The 25,544-nt window shown below is 33.6% G+C and overlaps 1 protein-coding gene across 4 annotated transcripts in view; it reads right to left on the reverse strand.

The window, feature by feature from the left end:
- Positions 1-4,215: 4,215 nt before the first annotated feature.
- The window catches only part of LOC131807023 (uncharacterized), a 47,237-nt gene continuing 25,908 nt past the window's right edge, over positions 4,216-25,544 (reverse strand). For 3 of the 4 annotated variants that reach the window (XM_059132045.1, XM_059132044.1, XM_059132046.1), the window contains 2 exons: positions 24,466-24,597; positions 4,216-4,503 (listed from right to left, as the gene is read on the reverse strand). In XM_059132045.1, coding sequence (XP_058988028.1) covers positions 4,281-4,503; positions 24,466-24,597 — 355 coding nt within the window. In that variant the 3' untranslated portion in view covers positions 4,216-4,280. The remainder of the gene's footprint in view (positions 4,504-24,465; positions 24,598-25,544) is intronic. The other variant, XM_059132047.1, reaches the window with a different exon arrangement.

Here is a 25,544-nt window from a genome sequence, read left to right on the forward strand (position 1 = left end):
CAAAACGAAACTGACAGCATTGCAACATTTGCTGAACGCTACCAATATCATGAATTCATCCCGGAGACGTGTGTGGGCACTTTTGTAGGCTATTGATACGACGACTCTGGTAAAAAAACAAGCACTTTAAGTGCCTAACATTTTTCAGTAAATCATTTCTCGCCTTTGCAAAAATCAGTACCCTTGGGGGAAAGTTTTTAAAAAAGTGTTAAAATAGTAAAACAACAAATTGCACATGATTTACACATGCAACAACGATATGTGTAATTACACATGATGTGGAAACACCGAATCTTACTAACAACAAATTTCTGTTGCAAACAGTCAGTAGCAAGGTAGATACTAGGTAGTCGCATCACCCCAGCTGACGGCGCCTTTAAATGTCAAAACAAGTTGTTGTAATGCTGAATTCGCCCTAAATGAATGCAACACAAAAACAAAGTTTGTTTATGACGCGTTCTTATATCTTTCCTTTATAGTCCTTTTTTGTTATCCCTTACTTTAGGAAAAGTGAAGGATGTGAACTTTATCGGCTTCTCATTATTACATCTTTCCTTAGAATATATGATTTTTTTACAGAGATATGGCAAGCTTTTTGTTAAAGTAACTGGTAGTCACTACATTTTTTCACAATGGCATCTTCATTTTAGTTTAAAAATGTAAAAAAGCGAATTTGTAATTAATTTCGTGAAATAAAATTTGTAATTCAGTTCTTCAATATAAAATAACTATTTGCGTTACCCAGTTTTTTATTAAATAAATGTTGCTGTTATTGCCATATTATCAATATAAAATATGGCAATATCAATACAGTAAACTTTACGATAAAGATAAGGGAAGATGGTCTGACTTTTTGCTTATCAGACAGTTCATACTTAATGAAACTTGTAATAACGAAAAACCATTTATGTTTCCGACAACATCACTTTTTTATTTATCGGCAAGATGTAATAACCAGCCTATGTCTTCTTCACTAAAAGTATTTTTTTTTTTTTGATATTTCAAAATGTAAGAGCAATTTTAGAGTGAATTGCCAGTATAAAATTAAAAAGAAAATGAAAAAGTGTTCCGGCGGTGAATTCATGCCATGTGGTGCAATTTTATTCAAATCCTAGGTGTTGAGATTATGTTCAGCATTGGCCTTGAAATGTAATTTATCGTGAACATTTCCAGGTGGCCCAGATGAACTGGCGGCTGATTTGTATGGGTCCATGCTAGCCCTTTACGACCTGTCTCTGTTGTATAGCCATTTTACTTTGCTGCTCCAGCTTTTCACGAGAGTTATGACTCGGTCTTATCCAAACTTCAGTAGCGCAAGTTATTCCGGCCTTCTGTGGTCTATGAAAACTCTTTGTATGGGTTGGAATTTGTATCGTTTTACGTTTACTGGCGTTTACTGGTGGCGATATTGGTGCTATATATATATATTGTGATATAGATATATATATATATATTATATATATAGCACCAATATCGCCACCATATATATATATATATATATATTATATATATATATATATATATATATATATATATATATATATATATATATATATATATATATATATATATATATATATATATATATATACATATCACAAATCTGGCAGACATAAGTGGCACAACTTTTAGTATAAATGATGAATCGATGAAATATAATAAATACGTCTATCGAAAAATACTAAAAACCTAAATAATGTAGCATATATATATAAAAAAGTATACAGTATATGTTTAAAACTCTCGAAATGTGTTAAATCAGGAGGTACTTTTATATGAGCGCTACTCCGAAACATTGATTCGAATATATAATCAAATCCCTCGAAATAGGTAAAATCAGGTAGTACTTTTATATGAGCGCTACTCCGAAACATTGACATTAAAAAGAACATTGCGAAGAGGTCTTCTACCAGAAGCTACATGCCAAATAAAGGCAAAATCAATTGAAAAATGTGACCAAGACCCTGGCAATAGCTGAAATCACCGGATACCTTCATATCAAAGTTATACCAAACATGGTCCTATACTTATAATTATTTGAAAGAATTTGTTTCTCTTTCTAAAATCTCAAATTACCAACATTTGGGAAATTTGAAAGGGGCTATATCACAATGTAGACCAACCTGATACATATTTTGTACAAATGATTCCTCATGTAACCCTTAGAACTGTATCAAATAACAAAACTCCATCGTATATTTTGCGGAGTTTAGGGCAAAATATTTGCCTTTGTGTTTGGTTAAGCTATATAAATGGACTCTATAATGTTAGATCCGGAAACCCCTCTTTTGGGATTTTTATTTACCAACCGAAAAATTTCCTAACCCCAAGATTATCTTCGGCGCAGTGCAATTACTGACGATAGCGCATAGTCCCGTATAATGTTGCCTATGTTTAAGGTTACTTTTAAGGGTTCGGAAGAATTTCCGAGTAAATGAATCCCTTTCTTAGAATATTTCCAATTCACTTCACTATTTGTATAGTCCGCATATTTCAGTGCCTCTTCATATTCGGTATTTTACTGATTAAAGTCCCAATGAATTTGCATTTTGAGTTTTCGTTGGAGGGATTATTTCCATATCTAATCAAAATTGAAAATTTGGGTATGGCAAACATATGACAGCATGTATAGAAAATATGCAAACTCTCGATTTTTTCGGGTTTTTTTAATAAGAATTTTCGATTCCAAAGGCATTCTGAAACAATTCTACACAAAATTCTATATCATGATTGAACAGTCAATGTTTTCAGTTCCGCGATTTTTCTCAAAATTTACTTTTAACGTTTCCGCTGTAATTACAAAAAAACCAAAAGAAAATTTGAGTCAAATTGGCCCAGCCGTTCTCAATTGATGTGTTACTATACTTTTTCAAATTTTTTACATATAAATTTAAGAGGGTGGTGTGGCCAGTTCCTCTGACCCCAAGCAGATACCTAGGGTTGGAGGGAGAGAGTCAAGATTACGTCGGCAAATATTAGGATTTTAGATAAATCGAAAAAGTGGGCGCAAAATTTGGCTTGGTCACTTTTTCTTTGCATAAAAACCTAAATCGGGGTAGGACGAACATTCAAAAAAAATATCCAAATGGTTCCAGCCGGTCTCAACTGATTCAATTACCAACGAACAACAATTAGTTTATATATAGATTAAAAAGTAGGCGTGGTCAGTTCCTCAGCCCCCATATAAATATTTAAGATTGGACGTAAAGTCAACAGTATGTCGTGTAATAATTTTAAAACCAATATCTTCATTATTTGGCCGCAAAATATATATGAAAGCTATATCTCGAATTGAGTATAATTTGACAATTTTTTTTGGTACCAAATTTAGTTGCTCTAGCTATGGGATATGGGAGCTATATTCAAATTTGAACCGATTTCAATATAATTTGAAAAATTTATTGTTGTACCAAATTCCGCCCACATTCTAAATTTCATTGAAATCGGACTTTCGTATCGTGTTTGGTGCATCAAATAAACGAAATCGGTCGAAAGTATATATGAGAGCTATACCCAAATCTGAACCGATTTCAAAGTAATTTGGTAAATTAATTATTGTGCAAATTTCATTGGAAACGGAAATACGCATCGTGTTTGGTACATCAAATACATGAAATCGGACAAAAAAAATATATTTATATATATGTATATATATATATATATATATATATATATATATATATATATATATATATAAATTTAAAGTTATGAAAATTATATTGACATCGTCCTCTTATCCCAAGAGAATCACATTTTAGTTTCGGGTTTCTCAGCATCATACAATACATAAAAGTCGTTTTTTGACCGGCTTAAGTCATCGAGCCAAAATCGAACTAAGTCAACCTAAAATGCCTTTGTTCCTTTACCAAGAACCCAGCCGATGACTTAAGCCAGTAAAAACGCTTTTTATGTATTCTCACCTTTAGTTTCGAGAAAAGTGCATTCAAAGTCGGCCCCGCCCGACCTTTTCACTTTTTTTTACTGGTTTTTGTGTGTTTCATTGCCGGTATTAATTTTAAATAGGTGCTGAATTGTAAATCTACTACTTTCGGTTATCGTACTAAAACCTTTTAGATTCTTGCAGTTCTGGAACAGACCAAATATTATTTCCAAAAATAATAAAAACAACGAATGTTGTTAAAAGTTAAAAATAGAGGACATGAGTATTATGACTCAATTAAATTTTTATTATCAGTTTAAATGTTCACAATTATATTAGATAAAAACTTAGAAATTTGGCACATATATTTTAAGTGGGAAGAGATATACGCTATATTTTCTTAATTGCATTTGATATTAATCGTTTTGCTACTGCTGGCGTTCTGTTGATTATATATGCTTCCCTTAGCTAAAGTAGCTTTCGGGCCTTTGCACAAATCTGGATTTGGCCCATACGGCTTATAAAGCGGCTCACTTCGTAATGATATATCTGGTCCAGTGGCTAAATTACCTTGTCCTTTGTAAAATTCTGGATTTGCACCATTCCATGTTACATAGTCGGCTCTGAAAAAAAAAGAATTTTAAAACCGATACTACTATCGTTTTTATTTTAAAAATTTATAGAGAACAATTGCGAATTAATTTCAGTCTTATGATATTTCCAATTGTTTCATGAACACCTATTCAACATACAGTTTTGAGGATATTATCTCTTGTTGACGATTTTTTCGAGGAAATACAGCAAAAAATGCTAAAATTGTTAGTTTTTCATTACAAAGTAGTTAATTGTATATTAATTATGTGGATTCTTCCACGTAGTTTTTATCGGTTTCGAACCTAAATACTCAATTATAGAGTTGAAACAATGATAATTACATGCGGGCGGGCTATTCTTAATCCTGGATGTCATTCAGTTTAAAAATGTGACTTGGACATTGATATACCTGCACTTAATTGTGTATAAAAACGAAAGTTGTTCATGCATTTCTATGGTCTGTAGACTTTTTTTCTCATTAATTTTACAATTTTATGTTTTGAACTTTTTGTTTAAATGTTGACATTGTAGATATATACATTGTAGATATATTTTGTATTATTTTTGGAGTTAAATTTATATTATTTAACAAAATTATATTTATGCGACTAGCAAAAAATTTATATGACATTCATTTTTTAATTCCCAAGCGTTTTTACCTTCCATCCATAACCTTGTTTATATTGATACAATGGCATGTTTACATTACACTTTTTTCAGGTTAATCTCCTTAATGAGGATACACTTCAATTAGGTCTAATGAAATTGACATCTTATAGCAACTGGTTTTCCTAAATACTAACCTCGTAAATGCACTAAATCGTGTCGAATAAAAAACAATAAACAAAACTAATCCGGCACGAACACGTCGTTTTTCGAGAAGACACGAACACACACTAATCGTGAGCAACATCCGACAGATGTGGGTGTTTTCTCATCTGTAGCAAGATACAAAACTACAAGCATCCAGCCTTCGGGCAAATGTAGGAAGGATGTGAAGCCATCAGAAACAGGTAGCAACTGTAGCTCAGATTTTGAATCAACTGCAAAAAAAAAAAATAGCGTTGTTTAAATCCCCGCTAAGGAGTTGGTCGATAAAATGGTAGACGAGGTGAGCAAAAGTATTGCAAAGTTCATCACAAACAATAAGAGGTTATCCCGGGGACAGAGGTTTAAGTTCAGGAAGACATAACAAAGGTTGCTCAACTTCAAAGAAACTACAAAAATGTAACTTTGTGCTAGAGTCTTATAGTGTCAAATAGACTTTTAAATATGCAACATTTGGCTTTTTTATTTTTATTTTTTAACAAAATTATTATATTGGGAAAAAGCCGCGAAACAAGAATGGAATTTCGGGGTTATTCCACAAGATGGAATCATGGCACAATTACAGAAGGTAGAACAAAGCTACACCTCTAATACAATTTTTTTCTTGTGCCCTTATTCTGTCAAAACACACACATGTGTGTATATCTGTGTATTGTTTGAATAAAAAAAAACAATAATTTGAAATTATTTCAAATTTGGTTGCAAAATAAATGCATACTTTCGGTGTTAATAGGCAACACATTGTACAATATTGGGATAAAACTGTATTTTCCTACTATTTTACATTCTATTTTGTAGAATAACCCCAAAATAAACAAAACCAACAGCACAGAGTAGCATTTTTCTTCTTTCTTTGAAGTTGAGCAATCTTTCTTATTGAGCCATGGATGGAATCCTGTTAGAAGAATATAGGTAGTTGCTTCAAAGCTTGAGAATATTGATGTCAAATTTTTTTTTAATGTTTTATCAAAAATAAGTCGATTTTTAAATGCCTTTTTATAGGAGGTTGTTATAATATGCATTTTTCAACAATTTTTACAAATTTCAATAATTATTAATTCAACATTTTCAATTCCAAAATCAGTTTGACAGTTCATTGTCCCAGCAGCTGTGTCGATGCGACTACCAGTATTCTTCTACCAAGGAATTGAAAATAGTAGGACAATACAGTTTTATCACATAATTGTAAAATTTTTTATTCATTTGCGTCGAAAATTTGCATTTATTTTGCAACCAGTTTTGAAATAATTTCAAATATTGTATTTTTTATTCAAACAATACACACACATACACAAAATGTATACATATATGTTCTGACAGAATAAGGGCACCAAAAGAAAAAAATTGTAAGGAGCTAAAAACAAGGAATAACAAAAGACGCCGCAACAATAAGATGACGATCGTGGCTGTAGACTCGGACGCAAAATCTGTAGTTCCGTTAAATGAGGCTCAGCGAAAGCAGAAAAGACATGCGGAACATGTAAATGATTTGTTTGCAGTCAAATGTTGAAGTCTTCGGGAAGCGGGTTGAAAGTAAATCACACTCATGGAAAGGAGGATTTTTCTCGCCTTAGTAAGGAACCCGTTTTCATCGGAGCAGCAAGTTCGGGACAGAGCACATGCTCGAAGTCTTTGACCTGTAGAACAAGACTTGGGACGTTATGGGGTGGGAGGAGCGCGTGGATCGTACTCTCTTTGTGGTGGGCCTAGACGACCTCTAAATATCCTGTCAGGCCAAGGCGAATGACATGGCGTAATAGTTCTCGAAGGTAGGAGAGGATCGGCCAACATAGCCTAAAATGTTGAGAGAGGGAGTATCAAAGCAATAATGCGAATGCGAAGCAAAAGAGATCAGCGACTCCCTATAAGCCCGCTCACTGGGGGACCAATGATCAGGGTCATCCAGATCAATCAATCTAATTAAAGGTGTGATACATATTGCATTATTTCAAGAACCTTGGACTGTACACAATAAGGTCTAAACAATATAAACTAAAATATATATATATATATATATAAGAGGGAACGGGGCTAGTCTTCTTTTTGTAAGACATGGAGACTGGAATCTCTCTTCGCCCACCGAACCACAATACGGCTCTCGAGGGGGAAATCCAAACAATCACAAAGGCTCTGAACTGGTTTAGTAGTAACACCAGACCAACTACCATAAATACTCTAACGGATAGTAAATTTGCCATCAGGGCAATAAAACCAATACAGTTATGTCGAGAACTGCTTTACGATGATCAACAACTATTTTCAACAAGGATCAGAGTAAGGAACGGGCAAACTGAATGGCGAAAATATGTCACAAGTTTAAGTAACACAAATTGTGACCGAAACAGAAACCGTTATATGGGTGTTTCACCAAAAAGTGGATTTAGAACCAAAAATGCCAGACTACAGTGGACCAAAATAAACTGAAAAATTACAGATTAATTGGTTGAAAACATTAAAAATAAACATGACTCAAAAAGAAAGGTTGCACACTTTAAGGAAACTAGGAAAATGCAATTTTCGTTCGTTTCTCGGCTATCTCGGCAATTCGTTTATCGGCTATTCTTAAACGCAAACCGATGTAGCCATTGTCTGTACCAAACAAACTATATAAATATAATGCTCGTGTAATGTTCTATCTTTTATTGCGTGTATTTTATCGTGATTTCGACAGACATACATGGCTATATGGATCACGAAAAAGTGCCCATAAGTGGGCATAAAAAATGTAATAATAATGAGTTTTGCGGTTGGGTATACTGACATACTAACATCTTTATTCTGTAAAAGAGTAGGGTAAGTGTACCAGTAGTCGGCACTTTTAGGATTTTCGCGTTTTTAATCGCTCACCATTCTGAGTGGAACATTTCAATTATTACAAAGTTAATTTATTCAAATTCGAAATTTTGTATAGTTTTTGCAATAATAAATAAAGTTTTAATAACTTTTTATTAAATTTCATAAATTTGTAGTTTTATTAAAACAATGCTTTTTTGCCAGTAGTCGCACCACTTGCCAATTGTCGGTATGGCATTTTCCAACAATCGGCATACCAATTTTTTGTAAGAATAATTAATAATAATAAAAAATTAATTCATTAACAACATAACATTTTTGTTTAGTTAAACTGATTCGACGTCTTTATTGTACTTTTCTTAAGAATATGAATTGTTGAGGACCTTCACAGACAAAAATTTAATTTTTATTAGAATAATTCATCTTTTCTTAGCAAAATTGTGCACAAAGATAGCTGACAATATATTTGAAGTAAATACATACATTTAGTTATAATAGTTTCATTTATTTGGGCTTGAAAATAAAAAGTGCCGACTACTGGGACATGCCGAACTTAGGTACACTTACCCTATACTTTTTATCAATTAAAAAAGTAAAGAGAAGTGGGAAAGGGCATTTGATTACTAATTTATGTATATACATTTTTGGTATCATTAATATTATACCTATATATTTCATCTTTATAATAGATCTAATGTTTGTAGAAAGAAATGGTTAATTTTTGGCCGCCCTCCTTGGAAATGGTTTCGATATGCATTCTGCGTACTTTCCTGCAATGCAGAGAAGCTTTGAAAAGTACTGAGAAGTAGCTTTACAACTAAAAAGACTTAAGCACAGGTGTTAAAAAAGTATGTAACAACCATTTATAAATTGTGCGTTAGAGTCCCCATAAAGGCTTTTTTATCATAGAAAAATTTAGTGACAATTAAACAGTAACAGTGTGTGTGTATGCCAATCTTTTAAAATCACTATAGATCGGTGAACCTGGGTGATACGGTTTTAAGAGACTATACAAATATATATACCTACACTTTAATACACATTTTTAGCCAAATCGTTTTGAAAATGTTGTCAAGTTCCTCGAAATAGGTTAAATTAGGAGGTACCTTTATATAGGCGCTACTCCAAAACATTGACCTACATTGCGAAGAGGTTTTCTGTCCCCTTAGAAGCCAAGATGCTAAATATGAATCAATTGAAAAATATGGCCAAGGCCCCGGAAAGCAAAAGTCAGGGGATAACTTCATAGATTTTGAAGCCCTTTGAGTACGGTTAAAGTTATATAGTGGACCCTAAAAAATTTTAGCCTTGTAAACCAAAACCCTTTTTGGAATTTTGATCTACTAACCGAATACTATCCACTTAGACTTTTCCAGCCCCCGGGTTGGCTGTTGCGCAATGTCGTTACTCGCTATTGCATAAAACTGTACCTGTGATTTAAGTATATAAAAGATTTTGGAAGAATTTTCGGTATATTCGGTAGTTCACTGATTGTAGTCCCAATGAATATTGCATTTCGAGTTCTCATTAGATGGATTATAGCCATATGAAAGAAGTAGGTTCACGTTTTGATATGAACCCCATGCAGTTGTGTTGGCAGCAAATGTTAAAAGGTCTTTACGAAGTTTGCTAATAGAATGGGCTATCATTTTGAAATTCGATTCAATTAAATAAATATTCTCGATTTTCCCCGATTTTAGAATTTTTGCGAGAAAATGACTCTTTTTCTCTGAAATGATATTACTCGTATAGTTCCACTTACCCAATAAATACACAAATTCGATTTATACTACCCACAAGACTACACATTTGTAATATGATGTGTAGTCTTGTGGTTCAAAAAGAAAACAAAATAAGTAAGCAAAATGCGTTTTTGGCCCATTTTAACCCCTAAAAATTTTTTGATCATCTCCAAAAATAATAGACTTCTATTCTGACTTTAACCTCACCTCCATTTTGAATTTCGTGAGGATCATAATTGCGACCTGTAGTTCGACTACAAATCAACAGGGACAGACGGACGGACGGACATACATAACTGGATCGACTCAGCTCGGCGAGGAGGATCCATATATAGGTTTCTATGTGGGGATGAAAATTTCGAGGTGTTACATAATTGTTGGCCCAAAAAGCATGCAATGGATTTTATCATTTTCTGCCAAGAGACAATTCCGAATTTTTCTGAATCGTTAAAATCTTGTGTTATAAGCGTAGTAACTAACACAACATTCTTTTTTATATAGATTTTGATCCATTTTATTACACAAGCGAACATTTCTAACCTTTTGATGGAAGGTACGAGAACCAATATTTTTCAGGTTTCGTCATGATGTCTAATATAAATATGACCCCAGAACAAATTTAGACTTGATCTGGTACTCGATTCGTTTTACATGAGATATATGTGTGATGTACTCGACATTTTTGAACTTTTTTGAGTAGTCAAAGGGCTAAAATGGTAAAGACAAGTTAAAAAGCAGTAAGTTCGGCCGGGCCGAACTTTGAACACCCTCAACCATTTGGAAAGGATTTGAAAATTTTCAAAAAATAGAATCCTTAAAAAATTCTGTTAAAATTTTAAAAATATCGAATGTAGCCATTATATTGAGGTCTATACGACGTGGGCCTACATAGGCATTGTTTGTCATAAGCCATTACCATATTCAAATTCGAAACTTGAAATAAACGGTGAATAATGTAGCTGAAATCATCAAAATATCGTATATAGGGAGGTACCGTTATATCGGAGCTGTGTGAAGACCTGGACCAGCATAGACAATTTTCTGTCATAGGCTGTAGCATCCATTACGAAATTCAAATACGACATCTCAAACAATTTTGGTGGGTATTTTACCTAAATTGTCAAAATACCGAATATAGGGAGGTACTGATATATGGGGCCTATACGAAGACCTGGACCTGCATAGGCTGTAGTATCCATTTCGAACTTCAAATACCAAATTTGGAACAATTCCGGTAAATAATGTCGCTAAAATCATCAAAATACCGAGTATCGGGAGGTACCGTTATATGAGGGCTACATGAAAACGTGGATATACATAGCCCATTTACGAACTTAACCTGCCTACTGAAAAAATAAACATGTGTGAAAAATGTTAGCCTTCTATTACAATTCATTCGAAAGATAGCGTGATTACAACAGGCAGACAGACGGACAGACAGACAAACAGACGGACATCGGTAAAAAGCATTTTACGCTGATCTGGAATATATACTTTGTTGGGTCTGACATGAGTATTTCGAGGAGTTACAAAGGGAATGACAAAGTTAATAAATCATTTTCCAATCCGAAACGATTTCAATATAATTTGACAAAATTACTTTTACACCAAATTCCGTCACATCTTCCATATTTCATTGAAATTGGAGGTACATACCGTGTTTGGTGCATCAAATATGTTTAAATATATATGGAAGCTATATCCAAATATTAACAGATTTCTAATTAATTTGACAAATTTATTATTGTAACCAAATTCCGCCATACATTCTGAATTTCATTGGGATCGAACATACATAACGTGTTTTGTACATAAAATACATGAGATAGACCGAAAAATATATATCGGAGATATAACCAAACCTCAACCGATTTCAATATAATTTGGCAAATTATTTTTGTACCAAATTTAGTCACTCATGGTGCATCAAATATGTGAATTGGCCGAAAATATATATGAGAGCTATATCCAAATCTGAACAGATTTGAATATAATTCGACAGATTTATTTTTGTACCAAACTTAGTCACTTTTGTGTATCAAATAAACGAAATCGGTCGAAAATATATGTGAGATCTATATCCAAATCCGCACCGATTTCAATATAATTAGGCAAATTTATATTTTAACAAATTTCGTCACTCTTTCCAAATTACATTGGAATCGAACATACATATCGTGTTTGATGCATGATATAGACGAAATCGGTCGAAAATATCGAGCATACATATCGTGTTTGGGCCGATAAAAAAGCATACATCAGCAGTTTATAATAGCCCCATGTAAGATGGTTCTCTACCCCCAAAGTAGCCAACTTTTAAGCCAATTCGATTCGAAAATCATCACAATGCAGACCGACTTGATACAAGTTTTCTACAAATGATTCTTCATGTAACCCCTAACACTGTATCAAATTTAAAACTCTATCGTAACTTTTGCTGAGTATAAAGCAAAATATTTGAGGCCCTTTTTGTATGGTTAAAGTATATAAAATGGACCCTAAAAAAGTTTGACCCGTTTAAAGTTTCATTGATTTATAAAAATTAGGGAAACCATAAAGTATATGAAAGAGTAGAAATCATTGTCGATTAAATTATGTCAGTGAGCCTCTCCGTTCACCATTTGCAATTACGATAGAGGTCACCAAATTTAATATGCGTCTTTCAAACTTTGCAAGCCTTTTATATTATTCATAGGATGATTGATGTTACAAAAGGTATATAATTGTTCTCATTTAGATATATTTATATAATAATATCTCCTGATATTCGTCCAAATGTGCTCTAATTTGGCCGATTTGAGGTACTTTGAAGGGCTTGAAAGCATTTTCGAGGTTATAAAACATTTGTCAATATATTACAACAAAAGTCCATTTTATGATTTATTTTCTATTGCCCAGTATCTCTTTATATTTGTTATATCATCGTATTTAATTAAAGTTTCAAATCTCAGTTATCGGTATTATTAAAGTCTTAGCAATAATTTCCAAATCAAAAGTAATTTTGAATTCGTAACTTTTAGAACACCATGTTGTTAGGTATTTATTTTTTACCAGTGTAAAATCCTATGTCAATTAATCTATACCCGTCTGTGTATGCGGCCGTTCGTTGAAATCGCAATGAAGGCAAAATATTTAGGTTAATATTTGAACTTTTATACAATATTCCTAAGAAGTTTCCCCATTTTGCATAGCCGCTATTTAAAAGTGCGTTAAGATTTTGAGTGGTTTGGTGCTTTGGGAAGTATTTTCTAATCAAAATTGAATATTTTGGCATGGCGACCATATAATATATAACAAGTAAAAAAACATTAAGTTCGGCCGGGCCAAACTTTTAATACCTTCCACCTTAGAGTAAAGGAAACATTCGAAGAAATGTGGCAAAAACCATTAAAATGCCGAATATCGGGAGGTATCGTTATATGGGGACTATACCATTTTCAATACCTACCATCCTAGACACAATACAAATTGCTCTGCTAAATTTTGGCGCCCTACGTCAAATAATGTGGGCTGTATCGTGATTTCAACAGACAGACAGACGGACATCGTTAAATCGACTTAGAATTCTATGCTGATTATGAATTTATATACTTTATGGGGTCTACGACGAATATTTAAGGATGTTACAAAAAGAATGACAAAGTTAATATACCCTTCTTTCCAAGGTGGAGGGTATACAAATATGAAAAACTTCGCTATTTCTTCGGATTTTCAATAAACATTTTCAATTTCAATGGCATTCTGAAACAATTCTACACAACATTCCATATCAAAAACCAACTTTAAATTTTTTCAGTTTCGCGAAGTAAACTTATTTTAAATAGCCTGATCTTATTTTTCAGACATAGGATTTAATTTGAGTGTTAAAAAACTATGTGATAAAGAACATCTATAATAGCCCCATGTGAAAACTTAGCTCAATTTATATTTTATCGAGCATACATATCGTGTTTGGGCCGATAAAAAAGCATACATCAGCAGTTTATAATAGCCCCATGTAAGATGGTTCTCTACCCCCAAAGTAGCCAACTTTTAAGCCAATTCGATTCGAAAATCATCACAATGCAGACCGACTTGATACAAGTTTTCTACAAATGATTCTTCATGTAACCCCTAACACTGTATCAAATTTAAAACTCTATCGTAACTTTTGCTGAGTATAAAGCAAAATATTTGAGGCCCTTTTTGTATGGTTAAAGTATATAAAATGGACCCTAAAAAAGTTTGACCCGTTTAAAGTTTCATTGATTTATAAAAATTAGGGAAACCATAAAGTATATGAAAGAGTAGAAATCATTGTCGATTAAATTATGTCAGTGAGCCTCTCCGTTCACCATTTGCAATTACGATAGAGGTCACCAAATTTAATATGCGTCTTTCAAACTTTGCAAGCCTTTTATATTATTCATAGGATGATTGATGTTACAAAAGGTATATAATTGTTCTCATTTAGATATATTTATATAATAATATCTCCTGATATTCGTCCAAATGTGCTCTAATTTGGCCGATTTGAGGTACTTTGAAGGGCTTGAAAGCATTTTCGAGGTTATAAAACATTTGTCAATATATTACAACAAAAGTCCATTTATGATTTATTTTCTATTGCCCAGTATCTCTTTATATTTGTTATATCATCGTATTTAATTAAAGTTTCAAATCTCAGTTATCGGTATTATTAAAGTCTTAGCAATAATTTCCAAATCAAAAGTAATTTTGAATTCGTAACTTTTAGAACACCATGTTGTTAGGTATTTATTTTTTACCAGTGTAAAATCCTATGTCAATTAATCTATACCCGTCTGTGTATGCGGCCGTTCGTTGAAATCGCAATGAAGGCAAAATATTTAGGTTAATATTTGAACTTTTATACAATATTCCTAAGAAGTTTCCCCATTTTGCATAGCCGCTATTTAAAAGTGCGTTAAGATTTTGAGTGGTTTGATGCTTTGGGAAGTATTTTCTAATCAAAATTGAATATTTTGGCATGGCGACCATATAATATATAACAAGTAAAAAAACATTAAGTTCGGCCGGGCCAAACTTTTAATACCTTCCACCTTAGAGTAAAGGAAACATTCGAAGAAATGTGGCAAAAACCATTAAAATGCCGAATATCGGGAGGTATCGTTATATGGGGACTATACCATTTTCAATACCTACCATCCTAGACACAATACAAATTGCTCTGCTAAATTTTGGCGCCCTACGTCAAATAATGTGGGCTGTATCGTGATTTCAACAGACAGACAGACGGACATCGTTAAATCGACTTAGAATTCTATGCTGATTATGAATTTATATACTTTATGGGGTCTACGACGAATATTTAAGGATGTTACAAAAAGAATGACAAAGTTAATATACCCTCCTTTCCAAGGTGGAGGGTATACAAATATGAAAAACTTCGCTATTTCTTCGGATTTTCAATAAACATTTTCAATTTCAATGGCATTCTGAAACAATTCTACACAACATTCCATATCAAAAACCAACTTTAAATTTTTTCAGTTTCGCGAAGTAAACTTATTTTAAATAGCCTGATCTTATTTTTCAGACATAGGATTTAATTTGAGTGTTAAAAAACTATGTGATAAAGAACATCTATAATAGCCCCATGTGAAAACTTAGCTCAATTTTTGGTGTTATAAAGAGCTTAGCAACATTTTCCATTCAAATGAGCTGTAGTTTGGAATTTGTATTTCCAAAGTTTTAAATACCGTGCTGCGTGGTATTCACTTTTCACTTATAATTGAGGACAGAATTATTTCAGAATAGTCAAAAATAATTACTCTTTTAAACTCATTACCGTAAGATGCGAATTTATTTTTTATACCCTCCACCATACTATGGAGGGTATATTAATTTTGTCATTCCGTTTGTAACTCTTCGAAATACTCATGTCAGACCCAACAAAGTATATATATTTTTGGTCAGCGTAATATTCTAAGACAATTTAGCAATGTCCGTCTGTCTGTCTGTTGTAATCACGCTATCTTTCGAACAAATTGAGATAGAAGGCTAAAATTTTCCACACGTGTATATTTTGCCTGTAGGCAGGTTAAGTTCGTAAATGGGCCATGTTGGTCCAGGTTATCATATAGCCCCCATATAACGGTACCTCCCGATATTCGGTATTTTGATGATTTTAGCGACATTATTCGTCGGAATTGTTTCAAATTTGGCATTTGAAGTTCGTAATGGATACTACAGCCTAAGACAGAATATTATCTGTGCAGGTCCACGTCTTCGTATAGCCCCCATATAACGGTACCACGCGATATTCGGTATTTTGATGATTTTAGCGACATTATTTAACGGAATCGTCCCAAGTTTGGTATTTGAAGTTCGTAATGGATACTACATCCTAAGTCAAACAAGTAAAAAGGCAGTAAGCTCGGCCGGACCGAACTTTGAATACCCTCCACCATTTGGAACGAATTAGAAAATTTTCAAAAAAATAAAATCCATTAATTTTTTTAAATCTTTACAATATCTAATATAAGAAGATTCCGATATATGGGGGTGTATATGATATTGTGGACCTATTAACACAAATCTATGTCTGGATGTAAAGTACTCACAAGGAACTCCTTGTGTGGATTTTCAGATAATTCCATTGGAAAAAGTGGCTAAAATCATCAAACTACTGAATATCGGGGGCACCGTTATATGGGGGATATACGATATTGCGGACCTACCTCCTTTCTGGGGGTAAAGTGCTCACAAAGAACTCCTTGTGTGTATTTTCAGCCAATTCCGTTGAAAAATGTGGGTAAAATCATCAAAATACCGAATATCGGGGGTACCGTTATATGGGGGAAATACGATATCGTGTACCTATATAGATAATTCTCTGCCGAAGTATAAAGTACCCACAAGGAACTCCTTGTGTGGATTTTCAGACAATTCCGTTAAAAATGTGGGTAAAATCATCAAAATACCTAATATCGGGGGTACCGTTATATGGGGATATACGATATCGTGTACCTATAAAGATAATTCTCTGCTGAGATATAAAACACCCACAAGGAACTCCTTGTGTGGATTTTCAGACAATTCCGTTGAAAAATGTGGGTTAAATCATCAAAATACCGAATATTGGGGGTACCGTTATATGGGGGATATACGATATCGTGGACCTATACAGAGGGTGGAATACTCACAAGGAACTCCTTGTGTGGATTTTCAGACAATTCCGTTGAAAAATGTGGGTAAAATCATCAAAATACCGAATATCGGAGGGTACCGTTATATGGGGACTATACGATATCGTGGACCGATATAGATAATTCTCTGCCGAGGTATAAAGTACCCACAAGGAACTCCTTGTGTGGATTTTAAGACAATTCCATTGAAAAGTGTGGCTAACATCATCAAAATACCGAATATCGGGAGGTACAGTTATATGGGGGATATACGATATCGTAAACCTATATAGACAATTCTTTTGAGGGGGTAAAATGCCCACAAGGGATTCCTTTTGTGGATTTTCAGACAATTCCGATGAAAAATGTGGGTAAAATCATCAAAATACCGAATATCGGGGGTACCGTTATATGGGGGCTATACGATATCGTGGACCGATATAGCCCATCTTCGAACTTGACCTGCCTGCAGACAAAAGAGAGATCTGTGCAAAATTTTAGCTTTCTATCTTAATTCGTTTAGACTGTAGCGTGATTACAACAGACGGACTGACAGGAGTTACTCGATGAGTTACAAACGGAATGACGAACTTAATATACCTTCCATACTTTTTTGGTGGAGGGTATAAAAATGAGCCACGTAGGTCCACGTCTTCATATAGCCCCAATATAACGGAACCCCCCGATATTCGGTATTTTGATGATTTTAGCGACATTATTTAACGGAATGGTTCCAAATTTGGCATTTAAAGTTCGTAATAGATACTTCAGCATAAAACAGAAAATGGGCCATGTAGGTCCACGTCTTCGTATAGCCCCCATATACCGTACCCCCCAATATTCGGTATTTTGATGATTTTAGCGACATTATTTATCGGGATTGTTTCAAATTTCGCATGTGAAGTTCGTAATGGATACTTCAGCCCATGCCAGAAAATTATCTGTGCAGGTCCACGTCTTCGTATAGCCTCCATATAACGGCACCCTCTATATTCGGTATTTTGATGATATTAGCTACAATATAAATAGATTTTTTTTAAGTTTCGCATTTAAATATTGTAATAACTTATGACAAAAGTTGTCTATGCAGGTCCACGTCGTCGTATAGGCATTCGGTATTTTTATGATTTTAAGATTTTGCCAAATTTGTACCGAATGGTGGAGGGTATTAAAAGTTTGGCCCGGCCGAACTTACAGCTTTATTACTTGTTTCTCATTTAAATTGTGCGTGGGATCTTCCCATAAAGTCTATACTTTTCATCATAGTATAATTCAATGACGATTAAACAATTTTTCGTAATTTTTTCATATTTCCGCCACAATTTCCGACTGAATGAGTCCCAGTTTGACATTTCGGAGTTTATTTCGTATAGACGTACATCCCAAATCAACGTTCCTAACCAATATTCTCCTGAGGGTTACAAATTCAATAGAATACAAATTTTCTTTTCTGACCACACATTGGTTCGGAAAGGGGAATTAGGGGTAGACATAATGTGGGGACTATACTTAAATAAATGCGGATGTGGACAAATAACTGTAAGAGTTCTATCCCAGAATAGTCTAAATAAAATTTTTTAGCCAAATCAATTGATTAATGTGGCTAACACCAAGATGGATCCTACTGCGAACATTGTACGAGAAGGGTTTTTGTACACCCCTTAGAAACAAAGCTGCCAAATAAGGGTCGAAAATGAAAAAAGGGGCGAAGACCCCGAAAATAGCTTAAATCATATGATGGTTGTACCAAAAGGGGATCAGTTTTTGCAAGGATGGTTTCTTCTCAAAATACCAACTTTTGGCGAAATTAGTATGAAAAATATTGTTAAAATTGGGTTGTATTTTTATCCCGGGTTTATGACCCATATCTTGACTTGCAAAAGCGATTTAAGGTATTTTGAAAGTTAAAGAACAAATCCTTTTCTTAATGTCCAATTCGCTCTACAATTTTGAACCCTTTATATTCGGTATTTCACTGATTGCAGTCATAATGATTTTTGCATTTTGAGTTCTCATTGAACGGATTATTATCATGTGAAAGAAGTAGGTCCATATTTTGAAATGAGCCCATAACGTTTTGTCGGTCATTTGTGTTTGTTTAAATGTGTTCGCTAGTTGAAAACTAGATGCCAATTTTAGACATGAAAAATCGCTATTTAATATCGTATTGCTCATTTTTGATATTATTCATTTAGAATTCAATACAATAAAAAATTAACACTTCAATATAGTACACCTAAGTCTGTTTTTACACGGTCTTTTTTTACACGGTTTTGATATAACACGGTTTGAAAATTGAATATTTTAAATGTTTTTTACACGATTTTATTCCATTTAGCACGATTTAAAATTTTATGTACTTAAATTTTTTTTGTCAAATTTAATTTTTGCGAAGAATGTTCATAAAAGAAAAAAGTATTTATGAAAGAAAAGTCTGAAACCATCGATAGTTTGCGAACACTAGCTTAAAGATTTAAGTGAATTCCCCTTTAGCGCGTACAAACAATTGTTACTGGTCAAAGCAAATGTGAATAGCACTAATATAGGGGAATTCCCTTTATGTGCATACAATAAAATTTAATGGTCAGAGCAATTGAAACGTGTTAATATTTTGTGAACTGTCAATGCAATAAGACGTGTTTGGTAAAGAAAAAAATTAAAAATTCTTGTTTTTCACTAATTTTAATAGGTTTTAGAGATTAGGAACAAATCACCCATTTTTGTATAAGATCAATGTCTTTTTTTACACGGTTTTTTTTTACACGGCTTCTTCTGGAACCAATCTACCGTGTAAAAACAGACTTAGGTGTATATGGAATTGGAAAAATTTCACGCCAAAAAGATTTTTCATTCATTTTATTCTTATTTTTATTGGCATATTTTCACGCGATTTCGAAATTCTATGAATTGTAGTAAATAACATTTTGTTCACAAAAAACGATTAAATTCAATATGATAACCCAAATTGAAAACAAATCGTGCATTATATAAAATTGATAAAAAAAGAAACACAAATTGAAAAAGAAAAAAATCTTCAACTTGTTTGCTGGTACATTTACAGCAAATGTTTAAAGGTCCTTACGAAGTTTGTCAATAGAATGTACTATTCGATTAAAAAACTTTTCTCGATTTTTTTCCCGATTTTAGAAGTTTTGCAATGAGTATCTTGTCTCGTAACTTTTTAGGGATTTTAAAAAAGTTATCATCCTTTAATAGATTTGCCAACACATGTTCTCATGAAATCGAGACAATTAAATAAAGTTAATCAAATTGAAACAAGTAAAAATGCAGTAAGTTCGGCCGGGCCGAACTTTGAATACCCTCCACCATTTGAAAAAATTCCAGTAAATAATTACGCTAAAATCACCAAAATACCGAATATCGGGAGGTACCGTTATATGGGGGCTATACGAACACGTGGACCTGTACAGACATTTTTCTGTCTTAGGCTGTAGTATCTATTGCAAACTTCAAATACCAAATTTTAAACAATTCTGGTTAATAATGTCGCTAAAATCATCAAAATACCGAATATCGGGAGGTACCGTTAAATAGGGGGCTATATGAAGACGTGGACCTGCACATACAATTTTCTGTCTTAGGCTGAAGTATCAGTTTCGAACTTCAAATACCAAATTTGAAACAATTCCGGTGAATAATGTCGCTAAAGTCATCAAAATACCGAATATCGGGATGTACCGTTATATGGGGGCTATACGAAGACATGGACCTGCACAGACAATTTCTGTCTTAGGCTGTAGTATCCATTTCGAACTTCAAATACCAAATTTGAAATAATTCCGGTGAATAATGTCGATAAAATCATCAAAATACCGAATATCCGGAGGTACCGTTATATGGGGGCTATATGAAAACGTGGATCTACATGGCCCATTTACGAACTTAACCTGCCTACTGAAAAAATAAACATGTGTGCAAAATTTTAGCCTTCTATCTCAATTCGTTCGAAAGTTAGCGTGATTACAACAGACAGACAGACGGACAGACAGACAGACAGACGGACAGACAGACAGACAGACGGACATCGCTAAATCGACTTAGAATTTTACAGACAGACAGACACACAGACAGACAGACGGACATGGCTAAACCGTCTTAGAATTTTACGCTGATCAAGAATATATATACTTTGTTGGGTCTGACGTGAGTATTTCGAGGAGTTACAAACGGAATGACAAAGTTAATATACCCTCCATAGTATGGTGGAGGGTATAAAAACGGTTCGTACATGGTAAAATCAGCGAACGAAAACAAACGAAACGATTAACGTACCCCTCTCACGAAGACACAAACTTTTAAATTTTTTTCAATCGTTTTGTACTCCAAACAAAACCACAAATATTTCAATGCCAGAAGTACACAAACACTACGATTGCCTTAATGTACTTCGGCTGTGAGTCGCCGAGTTGTATCGTTTGCGAACCAATCGCCGGGAACGTTTGCTGTGCGAAATGATGACTGGTACATTAGGATTTGTTATTCTTAATATTGTTTTTTGCACTTTTTTATACCCTCCACCATACTATGGAGGGTATATTAATTTTGTCATTCCGTTTGTAACTCCTCGAAATACTCACGTCAGACCCAACAAAGTATATATATTCTTGATCAGCGTAAAATTCTAAGACGATTTAGCCATGTCCGTCTGTCTGTCTGTGTGTCTGTCTGTCTGTCTGTCTGTTGTAATCACGCTATCTTTCGAACAAATTGAGATAGAAGGCTAAAATATTGCACACATGTATATTTTGCCAGTAGGCAGGTTAAGTTCGTAAATGGGTTATGTAGGTCCAAGTTTTCATATAGCCCCCATATAACGGTACCTCTCGATATTCGGTATTTTGATGATTTTAGCGACATTATTCACCGGAATTGTTTCAAATTTGGCATTTGAAGTTCGTAATGGATACTACAGCCTAAGACAGAAAATTGTCTGTGCTGGTCCACGTCTTCGTATAGCCCCCATATAACGGTACCCCCGTAATTCGGTATTTTAATGATTTTAGCGACATTATTTAACGGAACCGTTCCAAATTTGGTATTTGAAGTTCGTAATAGATACTGCAGCAGAAAACAGAAAATGGACCATGTAGGTCCACGTCTTCGTATAGGCCCCATATACCGTACCCCCCGATATTCGGTATTTTGATGATTTTAGCGACATTATTTACCGGGATTGTTTTAAATTTCGCATTTGAAGTTCGTAATGGATACTTCAGCCCATGCCAGAAAATTGTCTGTGCAGGTCCACGTCTTGGTATAGCCCCCATATAACGGTACCCCCTATATTCGGTATTTTGATGATTTTAGCTACATTATAAACAAATTTTTCTTCATATTTCGCATTTAAATGTTGTAATAACTTCCCAACATACCAAAAATACAATGCAGCTTGAGAACAATATTATAAAAATATAATTTTTCAACAATGCTTGAGAAACACTTATGTTCCACAAACATTTCTCAAATCTGTCCCTTGTTGACAAATTAGTTTTGATTTTTTGTGAAAATTGTCAGCAAGAAATTATTTTCTTTGGCAGAAAACAGAATCACGCGAATTTAGGACCCATTTCTGGACCGAACCCTTAAGGTATGCATGAATAATAAATCCGGGAATCTTTCACATAAATTATTCCAATCCCATTTCAGATTGGAAGCATCAAAAAAGTTGAAGGAATTCAATAGATGTGTAGTCTTAGTGGAAGAGATGCAGAAGTTCAAATAAGGGAGAAGAAAGCGTCAGGGTATCAAGGCCACATTAGGCAGTGACTACTGGGATGTCCATTAAGAAAAAAATGTGAAAAATGATTAAAAATTAAAAAAATAATAATATTATATATTAAGTTCGTAAATGGGCCATGTAGGTCCAAGTTATCATATAGCCCCCATATAACGGTACCTCCCGATATTCGGTATTTTGATGATTTTAGCGACATTGTTCACCGGAATTATTTCAAATTAGGTATTTGAAGTTCGTAATGGATACTTCATCCAAAGTCAAAAAATGAGCCATGTAGGTCCACGTCTTCATATAGCCCCCATATAACGGTATCCCCCGATATTCGGTATTTTGATGATTTTAGCGACATTGTTTACCGGAATCGTTTCAAATTTGGTATTTGAAGTTCGTAATGGATACTTCATCCAAAGTCAAAAAATGAGCCCCCATATAGCCCCCATATAACGGTACCCCCCGATATACGGTATTTTAATGATTTTAGCGACATTATTTACAGGGATTCTTTCAAATTTCGCATGTGAAGTTCGTAATGGATACTTCAGCCCATGCCAGAAAATTGTCTGTGCAGGTCCACGTCTTATTATAGCCCCCATATAACGGTACCCCCCATATTCGGTATTTTGACGATTTTAGCTACATTATAAACAGATTTTTCTTCAAGTTTCGCATTTAAATATTGTAATAATTTAGGACAAATGTTGTCTATGCAGGCCCACGTCGTCGTATAACCATTCGGTATTTTTAAGATTTTAACAGAATTTTTAACGGTTTTTTTCTTTGGAAATTGCCAAATTTGTACCAAATGGTGGAGGGTATTAAAAGTTCGGCCCGGCCGAACTTACAGCTTTTTTACTTGTTACATTGTATGATGGTCAAGAAATGAATAATTTTAACTTTTAATTAGTTTGCACATTATATGCGTTGAGTTAATATACATGGAAACGTTTGCAAACGTTTGTAATGAGTATTGTACTGTTTCGTTTTAATGTTGCGTCATCCAACAGAGTACATTTCAGTTTTGTATTTGTTTCCACTCATCTACACAAACAGTACAAAATAAGAAGCAAGTCCCGTTATCTTAATATCGGTTTTGTTTCGTTTCTTACTTCCAGAAAATACAGAACGAAACGATTGCAAACGTTTCCAATAGTTTATTTTCTTTCGCTGGTTAATATATTGTTTTTTTTTTGTTCATCCGAATTTGTCTGATTCGTAAAATTAGCGGTTCTTGATTTATAAGCGTAGTAACTAACACAATTGTCTTTTATATAGTATACAGATCATATTTATTAAAATCACGCATTTGATCTGTTCTCGTGATGTTTAGAGGCTCTATCAATAGTGTTGTCTCTACAAAAATAAACACAAAACGAACAGTATATGCGACATGTTCAAAAACGTTACAATTTAAACGTTACAAAAATTCAAAAATTTGTTTTTTTGTACAATCTACACCCAACTTCCTACAACCAGTCGGCAAACAATACAATCTTGAATACAACCTCTTCAAGTTTTTCAACCAGTTGTAATGATGTGACTTGCATTAGATAAAATTTATTTTTTTAATGGTGCACATTTATTTCAGGATTACTTTAAAACCTTAATTTTACCAAACATGTTAGATTGCCCTTTGATCATAAGTCGAATTATTGAATAAGTCAGATGAATTAATCCTAGATAAAAGCGTAATTTAACATATTAAAACGTTTAAAGTATACTCACAAAAGTAGTCCCTCATCAGCTCCTTTTGCCAAACTGCTATTGGGTCCATTAGTTTGAATGCGTCCCATTAAAGACTTAAACTCTTTGCAAAGTTTATCTTCAGAGGGGTTAATACATTCGCGATGAGAATTCCTTTTATGATTTCAAGCATGATGAAAAAATAATTTTTTGTTAATATTTATTATATAAGTAAAGTGTAAAAAACTATAATAATATTTCAATGTTAGTTAATTTATAAAATGAATAAATGAAATGCAATGTATGCGCATGCTCAGGTAAATTGTACACAACATATAAAATTTATAATTATTTCTTATCACCGCTGTGTTCCCATAACAATATTTTTCAATTCAAAAAATAAATGGGTGCGTCAAGTTTTAATTGCGTGAATTATATATTTTGCGTGATGTCCGTTTTCCTATATTCTACTTTCATATAATGATGATCAAACACATTCGCCATTATTACGTTTGACATTGTAGTTGTACGACAGTTCTCGAAATACTTTAGAAAGGCCCAAAAAACAGGTCGTGTAAACTATAAAATTGAACTTGGTCAATCTGAGCATTATTTTTATTTTACGAAGAGAAAACACCCAATGACTTAAAATTTTCTTATGTATTCTCATCTTGATTTAAATACATGCAGCCTTATTTACGAGGAACATGTTTTCATAGAACACATTTAATTTATATTTTCAATTCCTTGATTATGGGTCTAATAAAATATGAAACTTTGTAGAACGCGTAAATGAGGTGTTAATTAAACTTGACAGGATTTTTCTGGATAATTCATCGGATGGCTTTCTAGTTCATATCATGGACCAAAATTTAATTAGTTCTACATAAACTCCTTTGCACTTATTCTAAAAACTCGGTGATGACTAAGGTTACAATAGGATATAAAGCATGGCACAAATTCAGAAGGTAGAACAAAGCTACCTCCTAAATACAATGTTTTTCTTTTGGTGCCCCTATTCTGTCAAAACATATACACATTTTGTGTATGTGTGTGAATTGTTTTGGATAAAAAATACAATAATTTGAACTTGAAATATGTTCGGTTCGGTTGCAAAATAA

The sequence above is a fragment of the Musca domestica genome, unplaced genomic scaffold, assembly GCF_030504385.1.
Source record: "Musca domestica strain aabys unplaced genomic scaffold, Musca_domestica.polishedcontigs.V.1.1 93, whole genome shotgun sequence".
Lineage (NCBI taxonomy): Eukaryota > Metazoa > Arthropoda > Insecta > Diptera > Muscidae > Musca > Musca domestica.